The sequence below is a fragment of the Homarus americanus genome, unplaced genomic scaffold (genome assembly GCF_018991925.1).
Source record: "Homarus americanus isolate GMGI-L3 unplaced genomic scaffold, GMGI_Hamer_2.0 scaffold30768, whole genome shotgun sequence".
Lineage (NCBI taxonomy): Eukaryota > Metazoa > Arthropoda > Malacostraca > Decapoda > Nephropidae > Homarus > Homarus americanus.
The window spans coordinates 996,139-1,014,281 of record NW_024746690.1 but is presented as its reverse complement, the minus strand read 5'-3'; the positions used below and the strand labels follow the sequence as shown (position 1 = coordinate 1,014,281).

The following is an 18,143-nucleotide window of genomic DNA, read 5'->3' as shown; positions in this document are numbered from 1 at the left end:
AAAGAGAAATAAATGGTTCTCTTCCATTCCTTGATATGCTTATCATGAGAAATGGCCAAAACTACAAATTTAAGGTATACAGAAAGCCCACACAGGTAGACAGTTTCATACACTTTTTATCGAATCACCTGGAGTCTACCAAAATGTCAGTTTTTTCTGCTATGTTCTTAAGATGTCTGCGTATTTGTGACGCTGAATTTATTGATGATGAATTGAAACACATTCGTTCCATTGCACAAAAACTTGGGTACCCTTCTGTGTTTGTTGATCGTTGTTTTAAAGGGGCTAAAAAATCCTTTCATTCCTCTCAAACCAGACAAATTCCTACACTTAAGAATATTTTGACTGCCCTATCGTAATGAATTTGTCTCGTTAGTTCGGTCCCTCAAACTACTAAATATTAATGTTGTTTTCAAGTATGACTCAACCATTACCAATATGTTAATAAAAAATAGCCCAAGTTTGAATGTAAATGGAAGTGTTTATTGTATTCCATGTAGCAAATGTAATGGTCATTATGTAGGACAGACAGGAAAAACATTGCAGCTCAGAATCAGACAACATAAGTACAATATCAGAACAGCATCTGAAAGCAGTGCCTTGTTCGTTCATGTTAGGAATAATAATCATCCCATTGCTTGGGAAAAAAGCTTAGAAATATTCAAATCATCTTGTGTCACAGAAAGACTTCTGGTTGAAGCTAGTTTGATTAAGGAATTAAAACCCATAAACCTTAGTGATGGTCAGTCCAAAACTAATATATGTTACATAAATTAATTTGTCAGTGGCCCAAGGTTAAAAATGCTTTGAAAACCTTGGATCTAGATGTATGATAGTTATTTTGTGGGTCCCCTATTTGTGACCTGACCTGACTAGTCACGTCGCCCCCTTCTCTTAAGCTCCTCTACGTGTGTGTTGGTGTTGGTGTTGGTGTTGGTGTGGGGATTAGTGGATGACATCATTATGACCTGACCTCATGTTTTTAAGGTCACCCTGTATATTTAAGCCTCTCTCTGTCCATGTAATCCAGTTGCCTCTGAAGATGTCTGTAAGATTTTACCATCGTACGATATGTTTTCCCATGTTGAGATGGGGGCTTGTCTTTGGCAGTGCCCGGTTGCCAGTCACCAGCTGACGCTGTTAGAATAAAGTCTACAAAGAACGTGGTCTATGACTCCAACCTCTCACAATGTCTTGTATAAAGACAAAAGCTAAGGTGCTCCGTTGTTTCCCTTTTCTCGTGTGATTTTATCAAGATTTATCTTATTCACGTTTTCATTGTGGATCTACATGATATATATATATATATATATATATATATATATATATATATATATATATATATATATATATATATATTAATTTACCTACTTGTTAATGGTATTTAAATAAATGTAACAGTTACCTGTGACTTCTTTCGTTCACCTTATACTCGAACAGTCATCAATACTGTATTATGCCAGGTATGGCTGTGGTTGTTTCTTTTGTCAAGTTCCTGTCTTGCTGACGTAGGTACAGCCAGCTCTGAATATCTTATCTATTTCACAATCTCGGTGTATATTATTAACTAAAAAAGATAGAGTTCCTTTTGTCTTCCGTGTTATGTGCAGTATATGGATTACAAAAGAGCATGAACTTTGTTGGAAGTTTGGTCGGAACCGACAATTCACGTCTCGCAAACACGACCGTTGAATTAAGTTTAAAATAAATACCTAACATAAAGTTAATAAACCTAATTTAACTTTACATTCTTATGGTACACGTGTTTACCTCAAGTTGGGTTGGTTATCATTGTCCACTTTTAAATTAGGAATAATAATAAATGGTTTAAGTGGTTTTATTTTAACATTGTTTTACGCGTCGCAACACATCTGTGAGGTGTAAACATGATCCACGTGGTGTTGGTGACGTCATTCATTGATTATCTCTCCTTCAGATACTTGAAAACGTTGTACGTAATTTAAGCATGAATCGTGGCTAATATTCGAAAAATATACTATTTTAAAAGGTAAATGAATTAATAAAATATACTGCATATGTGAAAAAGAAAAAAAGGATCATTGCGTCATTCATCATACGCCTGGCAGGGATGAAGGAACCCCGGTAAGAGAAATTCTAGTTAAGAATTATAGTGATAATGACATAGCACTGCAGTAAGGGAAAATCAATAATTATAATTATGGTATCCTCTAACTTGTCCCCTCAGAAGCCTATTGCCTTGTTACTCAACCCATACAGCATATAATAATATGGAATATATTTATTGTTATGTTTTTGTTACACCATCAGTAGCCATGAAGCGATAACGAAAAGTGGCTGTTTAAAATTATCTAAATATCCACATTGAGATAGTAAGTCGTGAAGGCAATAACGCTAATTTCCTCAAATTAGTCTGAACTGACACTGGCCGGTGCTGGAAAAATATCATACAGCAAACATTCCTTCATGCACTGACGTCGGATCTCGGCTTGCACATAATGCAAATATATAAGAAACTAAAGTACTAGCTCTATGTTGACCTCTGTGAAAATTACTTGACGGAAAGTGGCTTAGCTCTATTCCCAGAGTTGATGTTGCCATACTACGAGCCTCGAGCAGTGACAACACCCCCGTGCCTGAACCTAGATGTCCATAAAACACAAGCTGTGATGTTACCTGAATATTTATAAAATCTGAAGTGATATCTGAGGAAAATAATGGGATCCAAGTGCTCCTGCATGAAACCAGAGGTAAGAACATAAATATCAGGGACTTGGGAATTGTAGGCGGGTTGAATTAGAATAAGTTATAGAGCTTGAGAACCAAAACTGATAAGACTAATATGGCGGAGCTCTGCCTTCACCACTGGTACCCTATTGTCTGTTCCGTGGACAACAGGTAGTGTAACGAACAGCATCTGAGTGGTTGATTGGCTAATTCCTAGCAAAGTGATTAAGAGTCAAAACAAACTTGGTGGAAAATGAACAAATAATTACTTAATAGTGGAAACAAAACGCTTGGCCCTGTAAAAACAAAATAGTCTTAGTTCTTGGAAAAATTCTCAATAGCCTGTATAAGAAATGTGTAACAACGATGATGCTGACTTACAGTAGTTTTAATTTAAGATACTACCGTGTTGGTGGTTTAAACAAAGTGCAGTTATCCAGAATACCTCTCCCAATCGTTAGTTTGAAACAATAATATATATTTGTCCTGCCTTACACCTTGATCAACTTTATCATGTGATTCCGTTCATATCGATTAGTGAATCATCCAATCACATCCTATGATAATCACCAACCTTGTGACCCGTCCACCGTAACAAGTACTGTACCAGGTAACTACACTAACAAGTGCGGCTACTGAGGTAATCATTGTCGCTAAATTACCACACCTGACCAAATGGTCCGTTAGTTTTAGTTTGGTTTATGTCGTCTGCCTTCAATGTAATTTTTTAAGTCTTATTTTTATCCCCTTTACCACATTCACCATGTTAGGATAATATAATCTAAAAAAAAAACATAGAAACAGTAATTTATCATTATTTGCTTTCCTGTGCCAGTACTTTTTTTCCTTGTGAATATTTTGCCTTAAAGTGTATTTTTCAAAATATTGGATTAATCCTTCATATTTTAATAAATCAAAAAAAGTTAAGTGCTAATTTGAAGAAGAAACAATGATTATAATAAGTATGGGTGAAATGTTTTTATGGCGTTTAAACACAAGTGATTCTCAAGTCCTACTCCTAACACTTGTGAGTTGATTGTGTGACAGTAACTCCTCAGTCCTCAGCCTTGGGGGATACTACCAGAGAGCTACAATACATTATCATAAACTAGTGTGGTGAAGAGGATTAAAAGTCAAAGATACAACAAGAAAGAATAACTGTACCGCCGTAATGAACACAAGAAGTGCCTCCCGCCGTAGAAAATACGTAAGTGTGTTGCCATAGGGGTCAGACATTACCCAAATGTACCCAAATGTAGCCAAATATAGCCGGAATGAAGTCAAATAATGGTCCTACATGAATAAATCAGACTACTAATCACTTCTCGACTAGTATTTGGTGTCAGAAAGTCACAAAAAATTGGTAAACTTAATTTAATCTGAGTTAATAGATCAAGTGCTTGTACTTAACCTAACCTAACACAACACAACTCAGATTAAATTAAGTTTACCAATTTTTTTTGACTTTATGACACCAAATAATAATCGAGAAATGATTCACAGCCCGAATTACGCTTGTAGGACCATTATTTGACTTCATTGCGGCTACATTTGGGTAATTCCTCGCTCCGTCAGTACATGCACGCGATCTATTAACTCAGATTAAAGTAAGTTTTCCGATTTATTCATGTAGGACCATTATTTGACTGCATTCCGGCTATATTTGGCTACATTTGGGTAATGAGTCGGACCACTGAGGGGTCCAGATAGAAGGTTAGGTCAGGTCCTTCTCTGTTTTGGGGGGTTAGGTTAGACATACTGATATTTGAGTCATTAGGTTAGACATACAGTACTGATATTTGAGTCGTTAGGTTAGACATACTGATATTTGAGTCATTAGGTTAGACATACAGTACTGATATTTGAGTCTTTATGTTAGACATACTGATATTTGAGTCATTAGGTTAGACATACAGTACTGATATTTGAGTCGTTAGGTTAGACATACTGATATTTGAGTCATTAGGTTAGGTTCTTGATGGTCTTTTTATTTGACAAAAAATTATATCCTCTGCCATTTTGGGAATGTTTTTGATAAGCTGAAGAAGTTTTCATCTTTTGAAAGTTTCCTAACTTAGTTCCTTAATGCCATACAGGTAGTGACAAAAGCCTCTAATCTCCCCTGCCTGTTTTTGCATTGAGAAAATATTTGTTGATTTTGCTAAAAATATTGTGCCATAGCTCATGCAGTAAAGTATTTATTTACAAGTCATTCTTCCAAAATGTAAATTATAACCAAAATTACTGAAGTTTTCAGACACCAAAGGTGTCTGAAAACTTCAGTAGCTTGCGGACTCCAAAGATATTAGTTTACCCTAACCTATCCTTAACTAAAAAATACTAAATACTGTACCTGTATTAAAAATAGTAAATCACTTTAGAAAACTGTGATTCTATATATATTCTAAAGTACTGTATTGGACAAATGTTGACCACATGCTATGGTAGCACCCAACCTACTTTAGATATTTTATTGCCATCATTTCTGTCCAATGTCTTTGGTAATTATTCTGCAAACATTGGCAAATAATTTAGGCATAAAAATCAACCTTTTTTTTTAATCCAGCCTTTAATGCTGAATATTGCTATTGGCGATAATGAAGGTTTGGAGAAATGCATCATTATTGAGTTATGACCCTTCCTAGTGGTAGAGTGGATATAGCTCTTGCCTCTTGTTCCAGGGGTCAGTGGTTCGATACCTGGGTGCTCTCTTTTCCCCCAGCCGTAAATGGTTACCAAGTTTACAAATTGGGGAAGTGAATGCAGTAGAGTGTAGTACTGGCCATGTTGCCTCCTCTTATATTGAAGGCTTAGTACACGGTGTGCTGTACTGTATCTACACTTTCCTTAATGGGCAGCCATGCCTATGGGACCCACTTTCACCCTGTCAGTGTTGATGTGGCCAGCACTTCAAAGCATTTGGAAAATATGGAATTAAAAACATAACTAAAAGAACCTAACCTGACCATTAACTCATCTGCTGGGTATGGTAATTATGCCACAAAACACTGGCATACAATTTAGGCTCATAAACCGACACTGGCTTATGATTTAAGCACGCTGGCCAGTGTTTGTGGAATATTAGCCGTGTCTATTAATCGGTTACATTAATGCATTGCAGACCAATATCGGGAGAACAAATTCCTACAACTTAAGAAGCAGAACTCCAAGTTTAACAAACAGTCTATTGCACAGAGATGATGAGGTGATCATCCTAAAAGACCATGAAGGATCCAGCTCCATATCTGGTGTAGATAAGGTAATGTAAATACTGTACTATACAGTACATACACCTGTTTATCCTTCAATATGTTGCAGTTCTACTGTTTACATGACTTTATATGGCTATATAGTATTACAATTCCAAGTATTGATTGATTTCATTTTTTCCCTCTTAATCTTTGATATACTGTACAGTATTGTGAGAAGTTGAGGCTTGTATTTTAAAATGCATCTCTCTCTCTCTCTCGTTCTCTCTCTCTCCACATTTATTTACATGTTGTATCCATCAAAACCACATGTACACAAGATTTTGAATTCTGTTAAGACATACGGTACTGTACTATAAACTCCACAGTTGTTGACGGAATACACTCGACCTGTATCATCACCACCAGAAGAATTGTGTTCAATATGTATGGTCAGCTTGCAGCAGGCTTCTGGTTTATGTGAAGTTGAGGAAGAAACTGAGGAAAATACTACTGGGAATACATCTAAGTCACAAGGTAAGTTTTCACCGTTTTCCTCGAGCCCTTTTGGTAAAGTACAAGTGGCAGTGTTGGATCATCCAGGTGGGGTTCAGGTTACTAAGAATTGGGCTCTATATTAAACTAGTGAAGGAAATTCACTTATTTCCATATTTTGTATAATGATTTAGATAGTACAGTATATACCAGTAGTATGCAACTATCAAACAAGGAGGTACTACCGCCTTGGAAGATATTGGAAGCATAATGTGTTGTCTAATGGTAGACCCTGCTGCCATATGACATCACGAAAATTGTGACCAAGTCCCAGGTTGCTGATCTGACTCTCTGCCTCATCTACACACAATTGTAGGGTCTTAATTGTTTCTCTTACTTTGACAACACAACATACAGTACATACTATATATTGTTTCTCACTCTTGATTATTTTTATTTTATTATTTTTTTATATTCGTGGTTATTATTATTATTTAATTTTTATTATACTGTAATTTTTATTATTTTTATTATTATTATTATTATTATTATTATTATTATTATTATTGTTGTTTTTGTTTTAGTTTCATTGTATTTGTATTTATTCTCTCACCAGATGAGGTCTACTCTGGTACAGTACTGTAAATTAGCAAAAACTTTTAAATTTCCCAGACTCTTGTGATGACGGTGGTGCTGTCCAGTTGGTCCACTGTAACCATATCTTCCACTTTGCCTGTGTGAAACAAATGGTGGAAACCTTTCCTAAGTACTTACGTTGTCCATACTGCAAGAACATACATGGAGTTAGAGAAGGTAATCAACCTCCAGGCAAAATGAAAACCAGTAGAATACGTCGTAGTCTTCCAGGGCATTCTGACTGTGGCACAATTATCATAGAGTATAGGTAAGGTGGTCATACTGTTGTACTGTACTTAATAGCTGTGTTAAGATTATGTTAGATTAGTAATGTAAATAAGAATTAGTTACACACGCTCCAAAAATTATCGTTATGATTTTGTGGCAGACAGTACGACACAACGGACGAAAGATTTTGACAGCCCTACCGAGACAACACGAGTCACAATGTTCATTTTGAAATTCATCGGACTCCTCCGTAAAGATACTTTTTGGAGTGTGTGTGCCCATACTGTTGATCTAAGATTAGTGATAAGTTTTAAAGTAGTGGAAATTCCAATGTACTGTATAAAAAAAAAGACAATAGACAGGTTATTGCAGGATAAATAGATGAATAATACACACACAGTACAAGCATTGTTATTTGTTGGGTTTAAGTGTGTACTGTAGATCATAATGGTGTGAAATGTATGAGGGATTTATATTTTGGGGGGGACAATGAAACTCTAACTGTCATACAATGGAATTTGATGTCTGTGTGAGAGAGATTAAATATGATTCACTGAAGTTGTTAGGGGCCTTAGAAATGGTGTCCGTACGTTGGTCGGTTAATACACACATTGAAGTTTCTTTTGTGTAGCATAACTGTTACAAATATCTGATAGTTTTTTTTTATTACTATATTGTTGATGAAAAGGAGATGCTGATTTAAGTACGGAAGCTATAATTTGAATATCAGGGAATGAAGATGACTTTGTCCTCTTGTTCTTCTTGATCTATCCATAGTAGACCAAGGAAGTTAGTGTAGACAGAAAATATTAGATACTTTTTAAGAAGCCAGTAAACCTTCCCATCCAAAGATTGTATTTGATCTAATAAATTTTCTATTGGTGTTGAGTGTGTGTGGCTGTGTATACTGTAATAGTGATGAAGGCCCTCTAGGGTAACACAGTTATTCAAGATGTCTTCTGGGAATTTTATAATTTAGTAATGCTGATGTGGGTCTGTCTCATTTAATACTATGACCCCCAACCAAAAATTCCTGGGGTACTCTAGTAATTTTAAACCCTGCTCAGTAGTAAACAAACTGTATACACAATAACTTAAATTTTTTAGGTGTGTTGCAATCAAACTTAATATGTAATTTCTTTGAACAAAATTCATGAAATCCTTTGATTTTCTATTCTCAGAAAAATCAACACACCACAAAGTAAAAGTCCATGTTATTCAGTTTTCAGAATGGTACACAAGGACCAGAGCACCCAAATCCAGGAGAGATGTACACAGCTTTTGGTTTCCCCCGTATTGCTTTTCTTCCCGATAGTTATAAAGGAAACAAGGTAGATATAAAGGAAACAAGGTAGATATATACTGTACTTTATACTATAGTTAGTTATAAAGGAAACAAGGTAGATATATACTGTTCTTTATACTATAGTTGAGTCTGTATGTGTATAGCCTGTGTTATAGACAGAGTGTTGACGCTTAATAAGATTATAGAGTTCATTATTTACAATACAGGGGGTCCAGGGGGTCCCTGACTTACAAACGCTCACTGATACAGTCGGGGTTAAACTTAAAATTTACAATACCTGTATTTTATTTACCTGATGACTTAATTTTTACTTTCATTTATTGTGTTTTGTCATTCTATTTCTTCTTTTATCTTAAATTAAGTGGTTTTAGATGTATATAAGGACTTCGACTGTTATATAAAGTAGTGGGATTTTAAACATTCTTCTGTAAGTACTGTACGGTATTCACATAGCTTGTGCTCCAACTTACTTACATTTCTGACTTAAGAATGTCCTCAGGAACGGAACCCATTCGTATCCCGGGGATCCCCTGTATAATCAGATGCATGCTTTTACGAGTATCTTGCTATGTGAGATGTCCACTTTGTTATGTCAAGGCTAACATAGGCCATATTTGGTGGAGTTCATATTTTTACCATGAAGTTTGACTTGCTCAGGGATCTCCACAACTGGTCTTAAGTGTGTGGTGCCCCCAAGCTTGTGTTTATGCATCAGTAAAATCAATTCAGCCAAGCCTCAAATTTCATAAAATCTGATATGTTATTTGTTAATTGTATGTGACTTTATATTGGCGAGGATTGATTATTGCAGCGGTCTTCACCATTTGTCATGTCAATTTATGGAATAAAGTAATTAATGCAGGGTTGATTTTCTAATTTGTTTACATATGCTGTCACAATAATACATCTCAACGATGCTTCCACCTTGATTTTCATTCTGTATTAATCCTCGCCTACTTCCATGTAGATACTCGTGCTATTAGTTAGCCTGCTCGTGTGTTTTGTTATTAGGTGATATATCAGGAATCTTTAAATTTCTACAATCTTGAAATTCTTCAGATTGATGCCTAGTACTGCGCACATATATATATATATATATATACTGTATATATATAGAAATGACAATTTGTTTTAGGAATATTTTAATGAATTCTGACTTGAAAATTTGTTGAATTAGCAGCTGATATGTATTTTGATGTTTGGATTGCTGTACAGTACAGTATACTAATTGTAAACCTCATGGCTCTAATGCAGGTGTTGAAGTTCTTACAAGAGGCATGGCGACGGCGTCTCATCTTCACGGTTGGTACATCCATGACTACTGGTTTGCACAATGTGATCACATGGAATGACATTCACCACAAGACAAACTGCTTGTCCAATGTTAGTGGTCATGGCTATCCTGATGAGTTTTATCTAGACAGTGTCCTGATGGAACTGGAGAATGCTGGGGTTACTGATGTAACCACATAGTGAAGTAAGTGCAGTACCATAAATGGTCCACGTATGTCAGGAAATATCACATTGATGTAAACGAATGATCCTGTGATGCAAGTGTTTATGTTTTTTGTCTTGCTGATGCTGAGTGTGGCAGACAGTGAAATGTTGATGTACCTTTTCAAACATTGGAAGTTTTTGTGATAGAGGTCTGATTCTCAAGAAATTGCCAGTAAGACATACTATTGGCCTCAAATACAGTACGGTACTGTATTGTATAATATGTTAGGGAAGGTTACTTGGATTACTTGTGCGTCAGTTAATAATCACTCATTAACTGACACAGATGCGGTACTGTGTATATACAGTATATATCATTACAATCAAGCTTACCTTCAAAGAATTTGCTGAAGCTTCTGCAGATTCTTCAAAAATGACCCAGCAATTTGCATTCTGATCTCCAGTGACTCCACTGCAGTGTTAGAAAAGGGAGCTGCTGAGTGTTATAAAAACCTGTGTGCTTGACTGAACTAGTAGATTAACCCCTGTGTATGGGGCTGCCTCTGAGCTGAATAAAATCATCTGACATTAGCTCAAAAAAATATCAAAGGCGGTATCCTCGTAGCGAAAGATGATTTTCATTTGTGCCTGATGATTTGTAAAATATTATACAAACCCAAAGAAAAAATTAATCGTGTATATTTTGTTGAGCAATTGTGGTGAAAAAAAAGGATCCATGGGCATAAATAAGCACTGTATTATAATTTTATTGAATATTCAGGGAAATAACTTTATCCCTTCTTTAAAACCAAATAGAAGTAATTTGTGTTGATTTGGCTATTATTTACAAAAAGTATTGCTCATTTGCGTACATTTTAGGAATAATATTGTGTGAAAAAAGTGGTGGTTTGTTATACAAGTAAACACAGAGAACAGTAGAAGATTTGTAGATAAATGGATAAATATTAAGACAGAAGGGGTAAAACATAGGAAACTCTGATAGTTTACTTATTGTAGGAAATATGGGCTTGTGTTTCCAAAGCCTCGGTTCAAAGTGTCAATAGGAGTCTTTATGCTGTCTCTATCTACAGCACAACTTGAAATTACAGTACACCCTGTATATATATTTACCATAGCATCCCCTAGAGAAGTTAAGTTTGTTAACCCCAAAGTTCTTTACAGTAGTACTTTGAAAAGGGTGCTGTCTGGCTTGAACATGCATCTTCCTTGAGTAGATTTAATAGAGGCCAAAATTTATATGAATCAATTGGACCATAAAAAAAAACCACACACACACAAACCCAATGATTTGATTGGAATGAACAAACAACTGTCCATGCCAGATTCAGATCACTCAGATGTGCAATACAGTGTTGATAAGAATAATGCAGCTCTGAAGCAAATCCAGCCACCCATTCTTGCATTTGGTATTTCCAGCATGTGGGGAACACTGACCCATGTTGAAACAAGGTATCACCTCACTTTCTTTTATGCAATGCAGCCATTGATAAACACAAAGTTATTGGAATAAAAGACTGGTGTTATTACGTGTTAGCCAGACCCTTATAGATGTGTATTAGTGAGATTTGTTGAGTTTTTAGGAATTGCCACCAATTGTAAGTCCCGGATTAGCCCCTTTACATTATATGGCTTGAAGGTGGCAGTGAACTGTGATGTGGCCAGTCAAATGAACCATTGGTGGGAGAAGAGGAATATCTGTACTTTATATTTTTATAATTGTAGTCTTAGAATTGGTGACTGGTCAGATAGACACCAGTCCTAATTGGCCCTGACGTAACCCAACCTAACCAGTAGGATTAGAACCCAGACTTAGTGGTTCCAGTCCTAATAGGGCAAATCCATATGGTTAATTCAGGTCTATTAGGACTGTGCCCTGTTGGAACTAGAGTCCATTTAATGTGCAGCCTTAGTAATTACATTATTCTTTATATTGAAATTTGTTATTAAAATTGTCAAACACAAAGCTCTGTGATAAACTGATTTATATTCTAAAATGGACATAATTTATACCTGCTAAAACTTGTCTAATTTTATGTGCATATATATTAATATACAGTACAGTATATATATAGTACAGTATCTATACTGGTAGTATGCATTTAAGTTTATAACAAATAAATTGAGTGAAAAGTGCCACTTCATAAAGAGTATTATTACTATTGAAACAATAGTACAGTATTTTGTATCCCAAATATATCTTGATTCATAAATAATGTTGATCAGTACTGTTGTAAGTATGATAGTTTAAGACATACAATGACTTATCACTGTGTAAAGGATAAAGACTTTAACATGAATATATCGGAATTACTTTGTACAGTATAGTTACAGTATAAAAGAATTATCTGCATTGTCTCTTACACGATTAATTCTTGTGAAGAAAATTAATATTGATAGTAAAGTTTATTGGAGAAAATCATTGGTTAGATTTAAGCAATTTAATGAAGGTGTATGGAGAGGCCCGACTCCTTTGTTCAGTATGCTCAATTAAATCGGTTAAAATTAAGTAAGTAGATAGACATTTTTTGCAGCAATACTGTACTGTACTTATTTTTCTCTTGAGTTGCTAATGTACCCATATTATTAATTTTTTACACAAAGTTTTATCCTGCAAAAGAAAATATAATAATCATTATTGTTCTCTCATTTTTGAGTAGAATGGTCCAAGGAGTACAGGAACAGGAGTGTTGTGCAAAAAAAGTATCAGGAAAATGGTAAGACAATAAACAGAATTACCCACACATACTTGCTCATTTCCTTATTTAACGAGCTACAGTGGTTTTATAGTGTATGGTAGCTGTTGTAAGAAATATTTTCTCCATGACCTCATAATTTTACTGAAAAAGAAACGGGTACCGGTAACCATTTTAATTATTAAATGAAACGAGGTTTGTGGATAGTACTACCAACCTATGATTTATTTCATTAGAAAGAGAACACAGTTTCTCGACATATTCTGTTTGATGCAGTTATGGGAAAGAACACAATATGAGAACATGTGTTACAAGTTTACAATACCTTGAGTAAATGCTTAAAGGAGAGAGTTGTTCTGGATGCTGGCCACCCTTTGCCAGTATCCTTTATTTTGTTATTAACTCAGAACAAATGATTGTTGACAGCACACTTTATGCACAGTGTAATAGATCTACCCACATGTAATGTACTGTACTTTCGGCCACTGTTGCTAGAATCATAGCCAACCTGCTGGCAAATAATTATGAACACAGCCCCTCACAGTTAAGCGTCAGCTCTTAGGCTGTTTGTGGTTCTTGCACCAGCAGTAATATCATTACTATTAATATTGTTTTACACGGTATAAAGAAATGATGCCCTATATAGGAGCAACTGATCCCCCTTCAAGAAACCTTTAACTTGTCTATTTGCATAAAATGAGTGAGAACACTGATTGCAGAAAACTGTTTCACCCTTACCCCTTGTGTCTGAGGTCATCTCTGAGCTGAATAAAATCATCTGCTATTAGTGAAGGGGTTAAATGGAAGACAGTTACTACTATCACTTCCCCTTTTTTTCTCAAGGATTGTGTTATAACGGACTCAACTTATGCAAGTGGAAAAGAAGTAAGGGTAATGGATAAATAGACCCACTGTTCTAGAGTTATACATTATCATTTTATAAGTGATGTATCAACTTTTAATATATATAACAGGTAAATTTTATCATTAGCCGTAGACCCTCAGTCCCATTGGTGAGATTGGAACCTATTGGAACAGGTCATTTGATCAGTCACCCTTACATGAACACTAAGGTTGATTATCTCAAGGTATATGACACAATAACTAGTCAGCCTGCTAAATGCAAGGATATATACATTATTTCTCTTTGATACATTCATTCACATGTATGGAATTATTTTATCCACATTATACAAGGAATTCATCCATTCACATATCCCAGGGACACCAGAATTAGCTGGCCATAGACAAGTTGACTTGGTATAGCATGTCTAGTATCCATCTAATGTGGTTGGTTTTGAAGTACGAGTATAAATAAATGAAATAATAAAACAAGACGAACATAATGCTGGGATATACTGTATGTGTGTAGCACTCAGTGATCCTGTAACATGATACACATATAGAAGCATTTATATAATATTACCGATGTATTTACAGAACATTGTGGAACTCATTACTTACACATGATTACAAAAAAATAAAAAATCATCTTCATAGCAAAAACATACAATAATTTATCAACTTATTCAATTAGCTGATACACTTACACAATACAGGTGACTAATCCAATAGTATTCAAGAAGTTGATCCTTTAATTGTACAATGCAGTCCTTCCACCTGTCAGGTAAAACATCACTTTGTAAGGTTGTCTGAAGAAGGAACATCATCAAACCTTGGTGATTTTCCTCACTGTCTGGTAAGTTATTTCCAGTTACGTACTGTACTTGTCAACATGTATATTATCACCACATATAAAAGTTGTATCTTTATGTAATCTGCATATAAATTGGGTGTTATAACTAATCAAGGTTTTAACTAAGGCCAGACATTTTTTATTTTATGTTTTATGACCCCCGCTGACAAATTTCTGAAAATAAGAAGAAAAAGGTATATTGGTAATGTATTGATTTATTTATTTGTATTATTATTTTTTTTACGGTAGTTAGGATGGTTTATGTTTAAAGTGTTGATGGTATTATCAAACCAACTTCAGGTAAGCATCTATTGAAGCAAAAAGTGCACAATAGTACTGTAGGTTGATATTTAAATACTTCATTATTAAATATCTACTACTGTATAGAGACTCTGGTGAAAGTGTGCGGCTGTGGTTGTAGAGAAACTTTTTAAGAATGGTCAGCAAATACTTCTTAAATTTTAAGTACAGGTTATAAAATATTTTAAAAGGAATCCAATTGAAATTAAATTTAAAGAAATTTAAGATTTTTTAAATTTTGTCGGGATAATTTATTGTCGTAATACTGATGTTTTACATCATGGGACGTTCTTTCCCTTTTTTTAGTTATCATTTTAATGAATATTTATTAAATATTTACAGTACATGTACTGTACATTAATGAAATTAATGTTTCAATGTGTTAATCTAATAGTCTACATTTGATAACAGAAATTATCAATTTTATATGGCAGGCAGTACTATCATAAAACACCTACAATAAAATAGATTTCATGTCAAATTTATAGATTCACCACAGATTGTTTCCATTTTTATTTCTAATCAGATCCCGTTAGACTTGGAAAATAAAATTCTGTAAACATAAAATAAAAATGTTTAACCTAATGTATATATAAAAAAAATGCTTAAAATAGGATTCAGATGATAACATTATGACTTATTTTATTCTTTTACAGTACAGTACTGCCCCCACCATGCCAGAGGTGAACAGCAGGGGACATAGACATACTACTGTGTCCATCTGTTCAGGAATTTATGAACACGATAGATTGAATTAATAGAAATGGATTTTAGTGAAACTTGGTAAGTGGACTTCTTTTTTTTTGGGGGGGGGGGGCAGTGTGAGGTGATGGCGGGGCTCTAGTTCATTGAGCTTTTGTATGACAAGAAAGGATGGAGCCATGCAGTTGACTAATTAGTATATTATGTGTATCAGGTTTCTTAAATGTAGCTCGTAAACCTAGGTTATGCATATACAGTATACATACCCTTCAGTAGATAGAGATAAATATTTACTTGGTACCTGTAATGTAAAATAGCTTTAACAGTTCTTGTTGGTTCAGCATGTTTATATACAGTACATGTATACAAGCAATGTACAAGAAAGGTTGTTTTAGTCATGTTGCTATACAGTGTACATACAAAACTCTTTATCTCACTGATGAAGAGGATGATATTAATATGACCATAATAAGAGTGATAGTTCCCCTTCCTGATACGGTTCATTGTCAGGGCAATACAGTATGTCACTTTCCTGACAATATTTATAAACTACTCAGTAACATATAAAATTATAATATTATAGGAAACAAGTTAAAAACAGAATTTCATATGCTTTTAGCATGTGATCCCAGATCTTAGCATAGTAAAGGCAAGATTGTGAAACCATTATCTACTTACTCTTGGAACCTGTTGTGGAATTCATTTTATTTGATTTTTAGGGTCAAGCTCAACCCTTCCTACTCCTGATCTTTGTCCAATAGATTCATAAGATTTCTATAATGCTGTACATACATAGTACAGTATTGTAAAGGTAGAGATCACTGGAATTTAAATACTATACAGTACTGTACTTAGATTTCATATTAATGTACATTTCTATATAAAAAAATAAGCACATACAGTACTATAAAAGGTTAAAGTTCACAATATAGTGTACAGACAAGTTAATCAACACACTAAAAATTATTAAAAAATATTATGCCATTTACTGCACCATCAATTACTATCCCTAAGACGAAGGTTAACTCAATCCAGACATTTGTTGAGAGTCCAGAGTGATTCTGACCTATGGAACAATTAATTATCAGTTAAGAAGAATTTTTCTTGTGTGTTTTTAATATTCAAAACTTTAGAAAAGTCTTGTAGGATGTGGTGAATGGTTTAAGTGCAGTGCATGTTATGATACAAATATACTAGATATATACAGTATTTACATTCTTAAAGACCTGCAAGAAGAAATGTGGATATAAAATGGTTGCCCCTCATGTACGAGGATTGCCGGCCCTTGGGCCACTTAGGTGTGAATTTGTTTAAGGTGTAGAAGGTGTTGCCAACACTACAACCACACCCTGAGTTAACGAACTGCATGACCCAGTGTCAAGGAAGAATCTGGGAATACTGGACAATTAGCCAAGTGCACTGGCTAACCATTACCCTGGAACACGTTCTGTAAACTGATTAACATCCAGGTTCCCAATTACTGCTGGGTAAACAGAGGCAAATGGCATAAAGAAACTTTCCCATAGTTTCACCCTGGAAGTTCAGCCATGTTGTATGTACAGTGCTGTTAATTTGTTAATTAAAACTCAAGTTTATAATATGTGAATACCCTGTACATACAAATGGGAAGTTGACACAGGCTTTACAAAAATGCATTTGTTGCTGTTTAGGGCTTTTTTGTGTGTGTTTTTTAGTGCTCTTGGCAACATAATTTCAGCTGTTAGTTATAACACTATTGTGCATTTGACCAGTGTTCAACAATACTACAAAAAAGGCCATTACTGTATACAGTACTGTATCAGTGTTAACGTACCTGTACACTGTAGAGACATTCAAGGTTTGGAAGAGTAAACAATGGCCATAACAAAAGATACTTTGTGTCTTGTGTCTTTTTCGGAGTGAGAATTGTGAACTCTTGGAACAATCTGCCAGAGTGTTGTGGCCGCACCGAGTGTGAGCCCAAACAAGGCCAAACTTGACCAACACTGGAGCAGGTTCCGATAGATTCAGGAGCCAGTTCATGCCCAGTATCTGCCAACAGTGTGTAAGAGTGATGTGACCGACTGCCCAAGTGGCTAACAGGCCTGTCAGTGGCGAAGAGGATAAAAGTAAAAGTTACTGTGAATCCTTCTCAGTATTAAGCTCACCCCCCCTTGTTTTGTTTTATCAACAAAGGTAATAGGATCAAAAATGGCTCCCTGTGATGTTACCTTTCCACTGAGTTTCATGTTATTGGTGTCAGTGCTCACTGGATTTGTCTTCAGGTTCAGGGCTCTCTTTAATCAGTTGTTTGTCTTCTTCGTCGTCTAGATCTGAATGTGGCTCTAGATCCTTGTCCTCAATGTATTCCGTCTCACTAAGTTGAGAATAAAGGGGTATTATGCCTATTACACCAGCGCTGTCATGTGTCGAGGTCTTACTACTAGTGTCGTCACTCTCGGTCTCTGGGGAAGAATTTCTGGCTTCTGGGGTATTGGTAATCACGTCTGGGATATCCCTTGGTTGATTCCTGTTCCTTTCAAATATTTCAGTTTCAGTTTCTCCTAAAACAAAAACAAACCAAAAATTATGAAACTTGAAAGATCAATCTACAGCAACTTCTCCTTGTTTTACTACTTTCATTGAGTTTAAAAAGAATATACAGTATTTTTAGATTCATTTTAATTAAACTGGTTGTGTGTTTTGTTGAGTCAGTTATGAGTAAGCTATTGAGGTAGTATACAGTATTTCAAGAC

The 18,143-nt window shown here is 35.1% G+C and overlaps 2 protein-coding genes across 8 annotated transcripts in view; one reads left to right on the top strand and one right to left on the bottom strand.

Moving 5' to 3' along the window:
• The first annotated feature begins 2,421 nt into the window (after positions 1-2,421).
• LOC121879408 (probable E3 ubiquitin-protein ligase DTX2) lies at positions 2,422-15,489 on the top strand. 3 transcript variants are annotated; one of them, XM_042386041.1, is made up of 8 exons: positions 2,422-2,729; positions 3,765-3,913; positions 5,828-5,965; positions 6,284-6,431; positions 7,062-7,293; positions 8,476-8,584; positions 9,814-10,036; positions 15,363-15,489. In XM_042386041.1, exons 2-7 carry the CDS (start codon positions 3,878-3,880, stop codon positions 10,030-10,032), a joined length of 882 nt encoding a protein of 293 aa, XP_042241975.1. In that variant the 5' UTR covers positions 2,422-2,729; positions 3,765-3,877; the 3' UTR covers positions 10,033-10,036; positions 15,363-15,489. The 3 variants fall into 3 exon arrangements, with proteins under 3 accessions (XP_042241975.1, XP_042241974.1, XP_042241976.1); XM_042386040.1 differs by having other exon boundaries at positions 2,423-2,729; positions 9,814-15,489; XM_042386042.1 differs by lacking the exon at positions 3,765-3,913 and having other exon boundaries at positions 2,425-2,729; positions 9,814-15,489.
• The window catches only part of LOC121879407, a 29,223-nt gene continuing 23,986 nt past the window's right edge, over positions 12,907-18,143 (bottom strand). The window contains exons 23-24 of one of the 5 annotated variants that reach the window (XR_006091325.1): positions 17,222-17,951; positions 12,907-14,580 (exon numbers count right to left, since the gene is read on the bottom strand). Coding sequence is in view for 4 of the 5 variants with exons in the window: in XM_042386036.1 (XP_042241970.1) it covers positions 17,647-17,951 (305 nt within the window). In the remaining variant the exon portion in view is untranslated. Of the gene's footprint in view, positions 17,952-18,143 lie in introns of all 5 variants that reach the window. The other 4 variants (XM_042386036.1, XM_042386038.1, XM_042386039.1 and 1 more) reach the window with 4 other exon arrangements.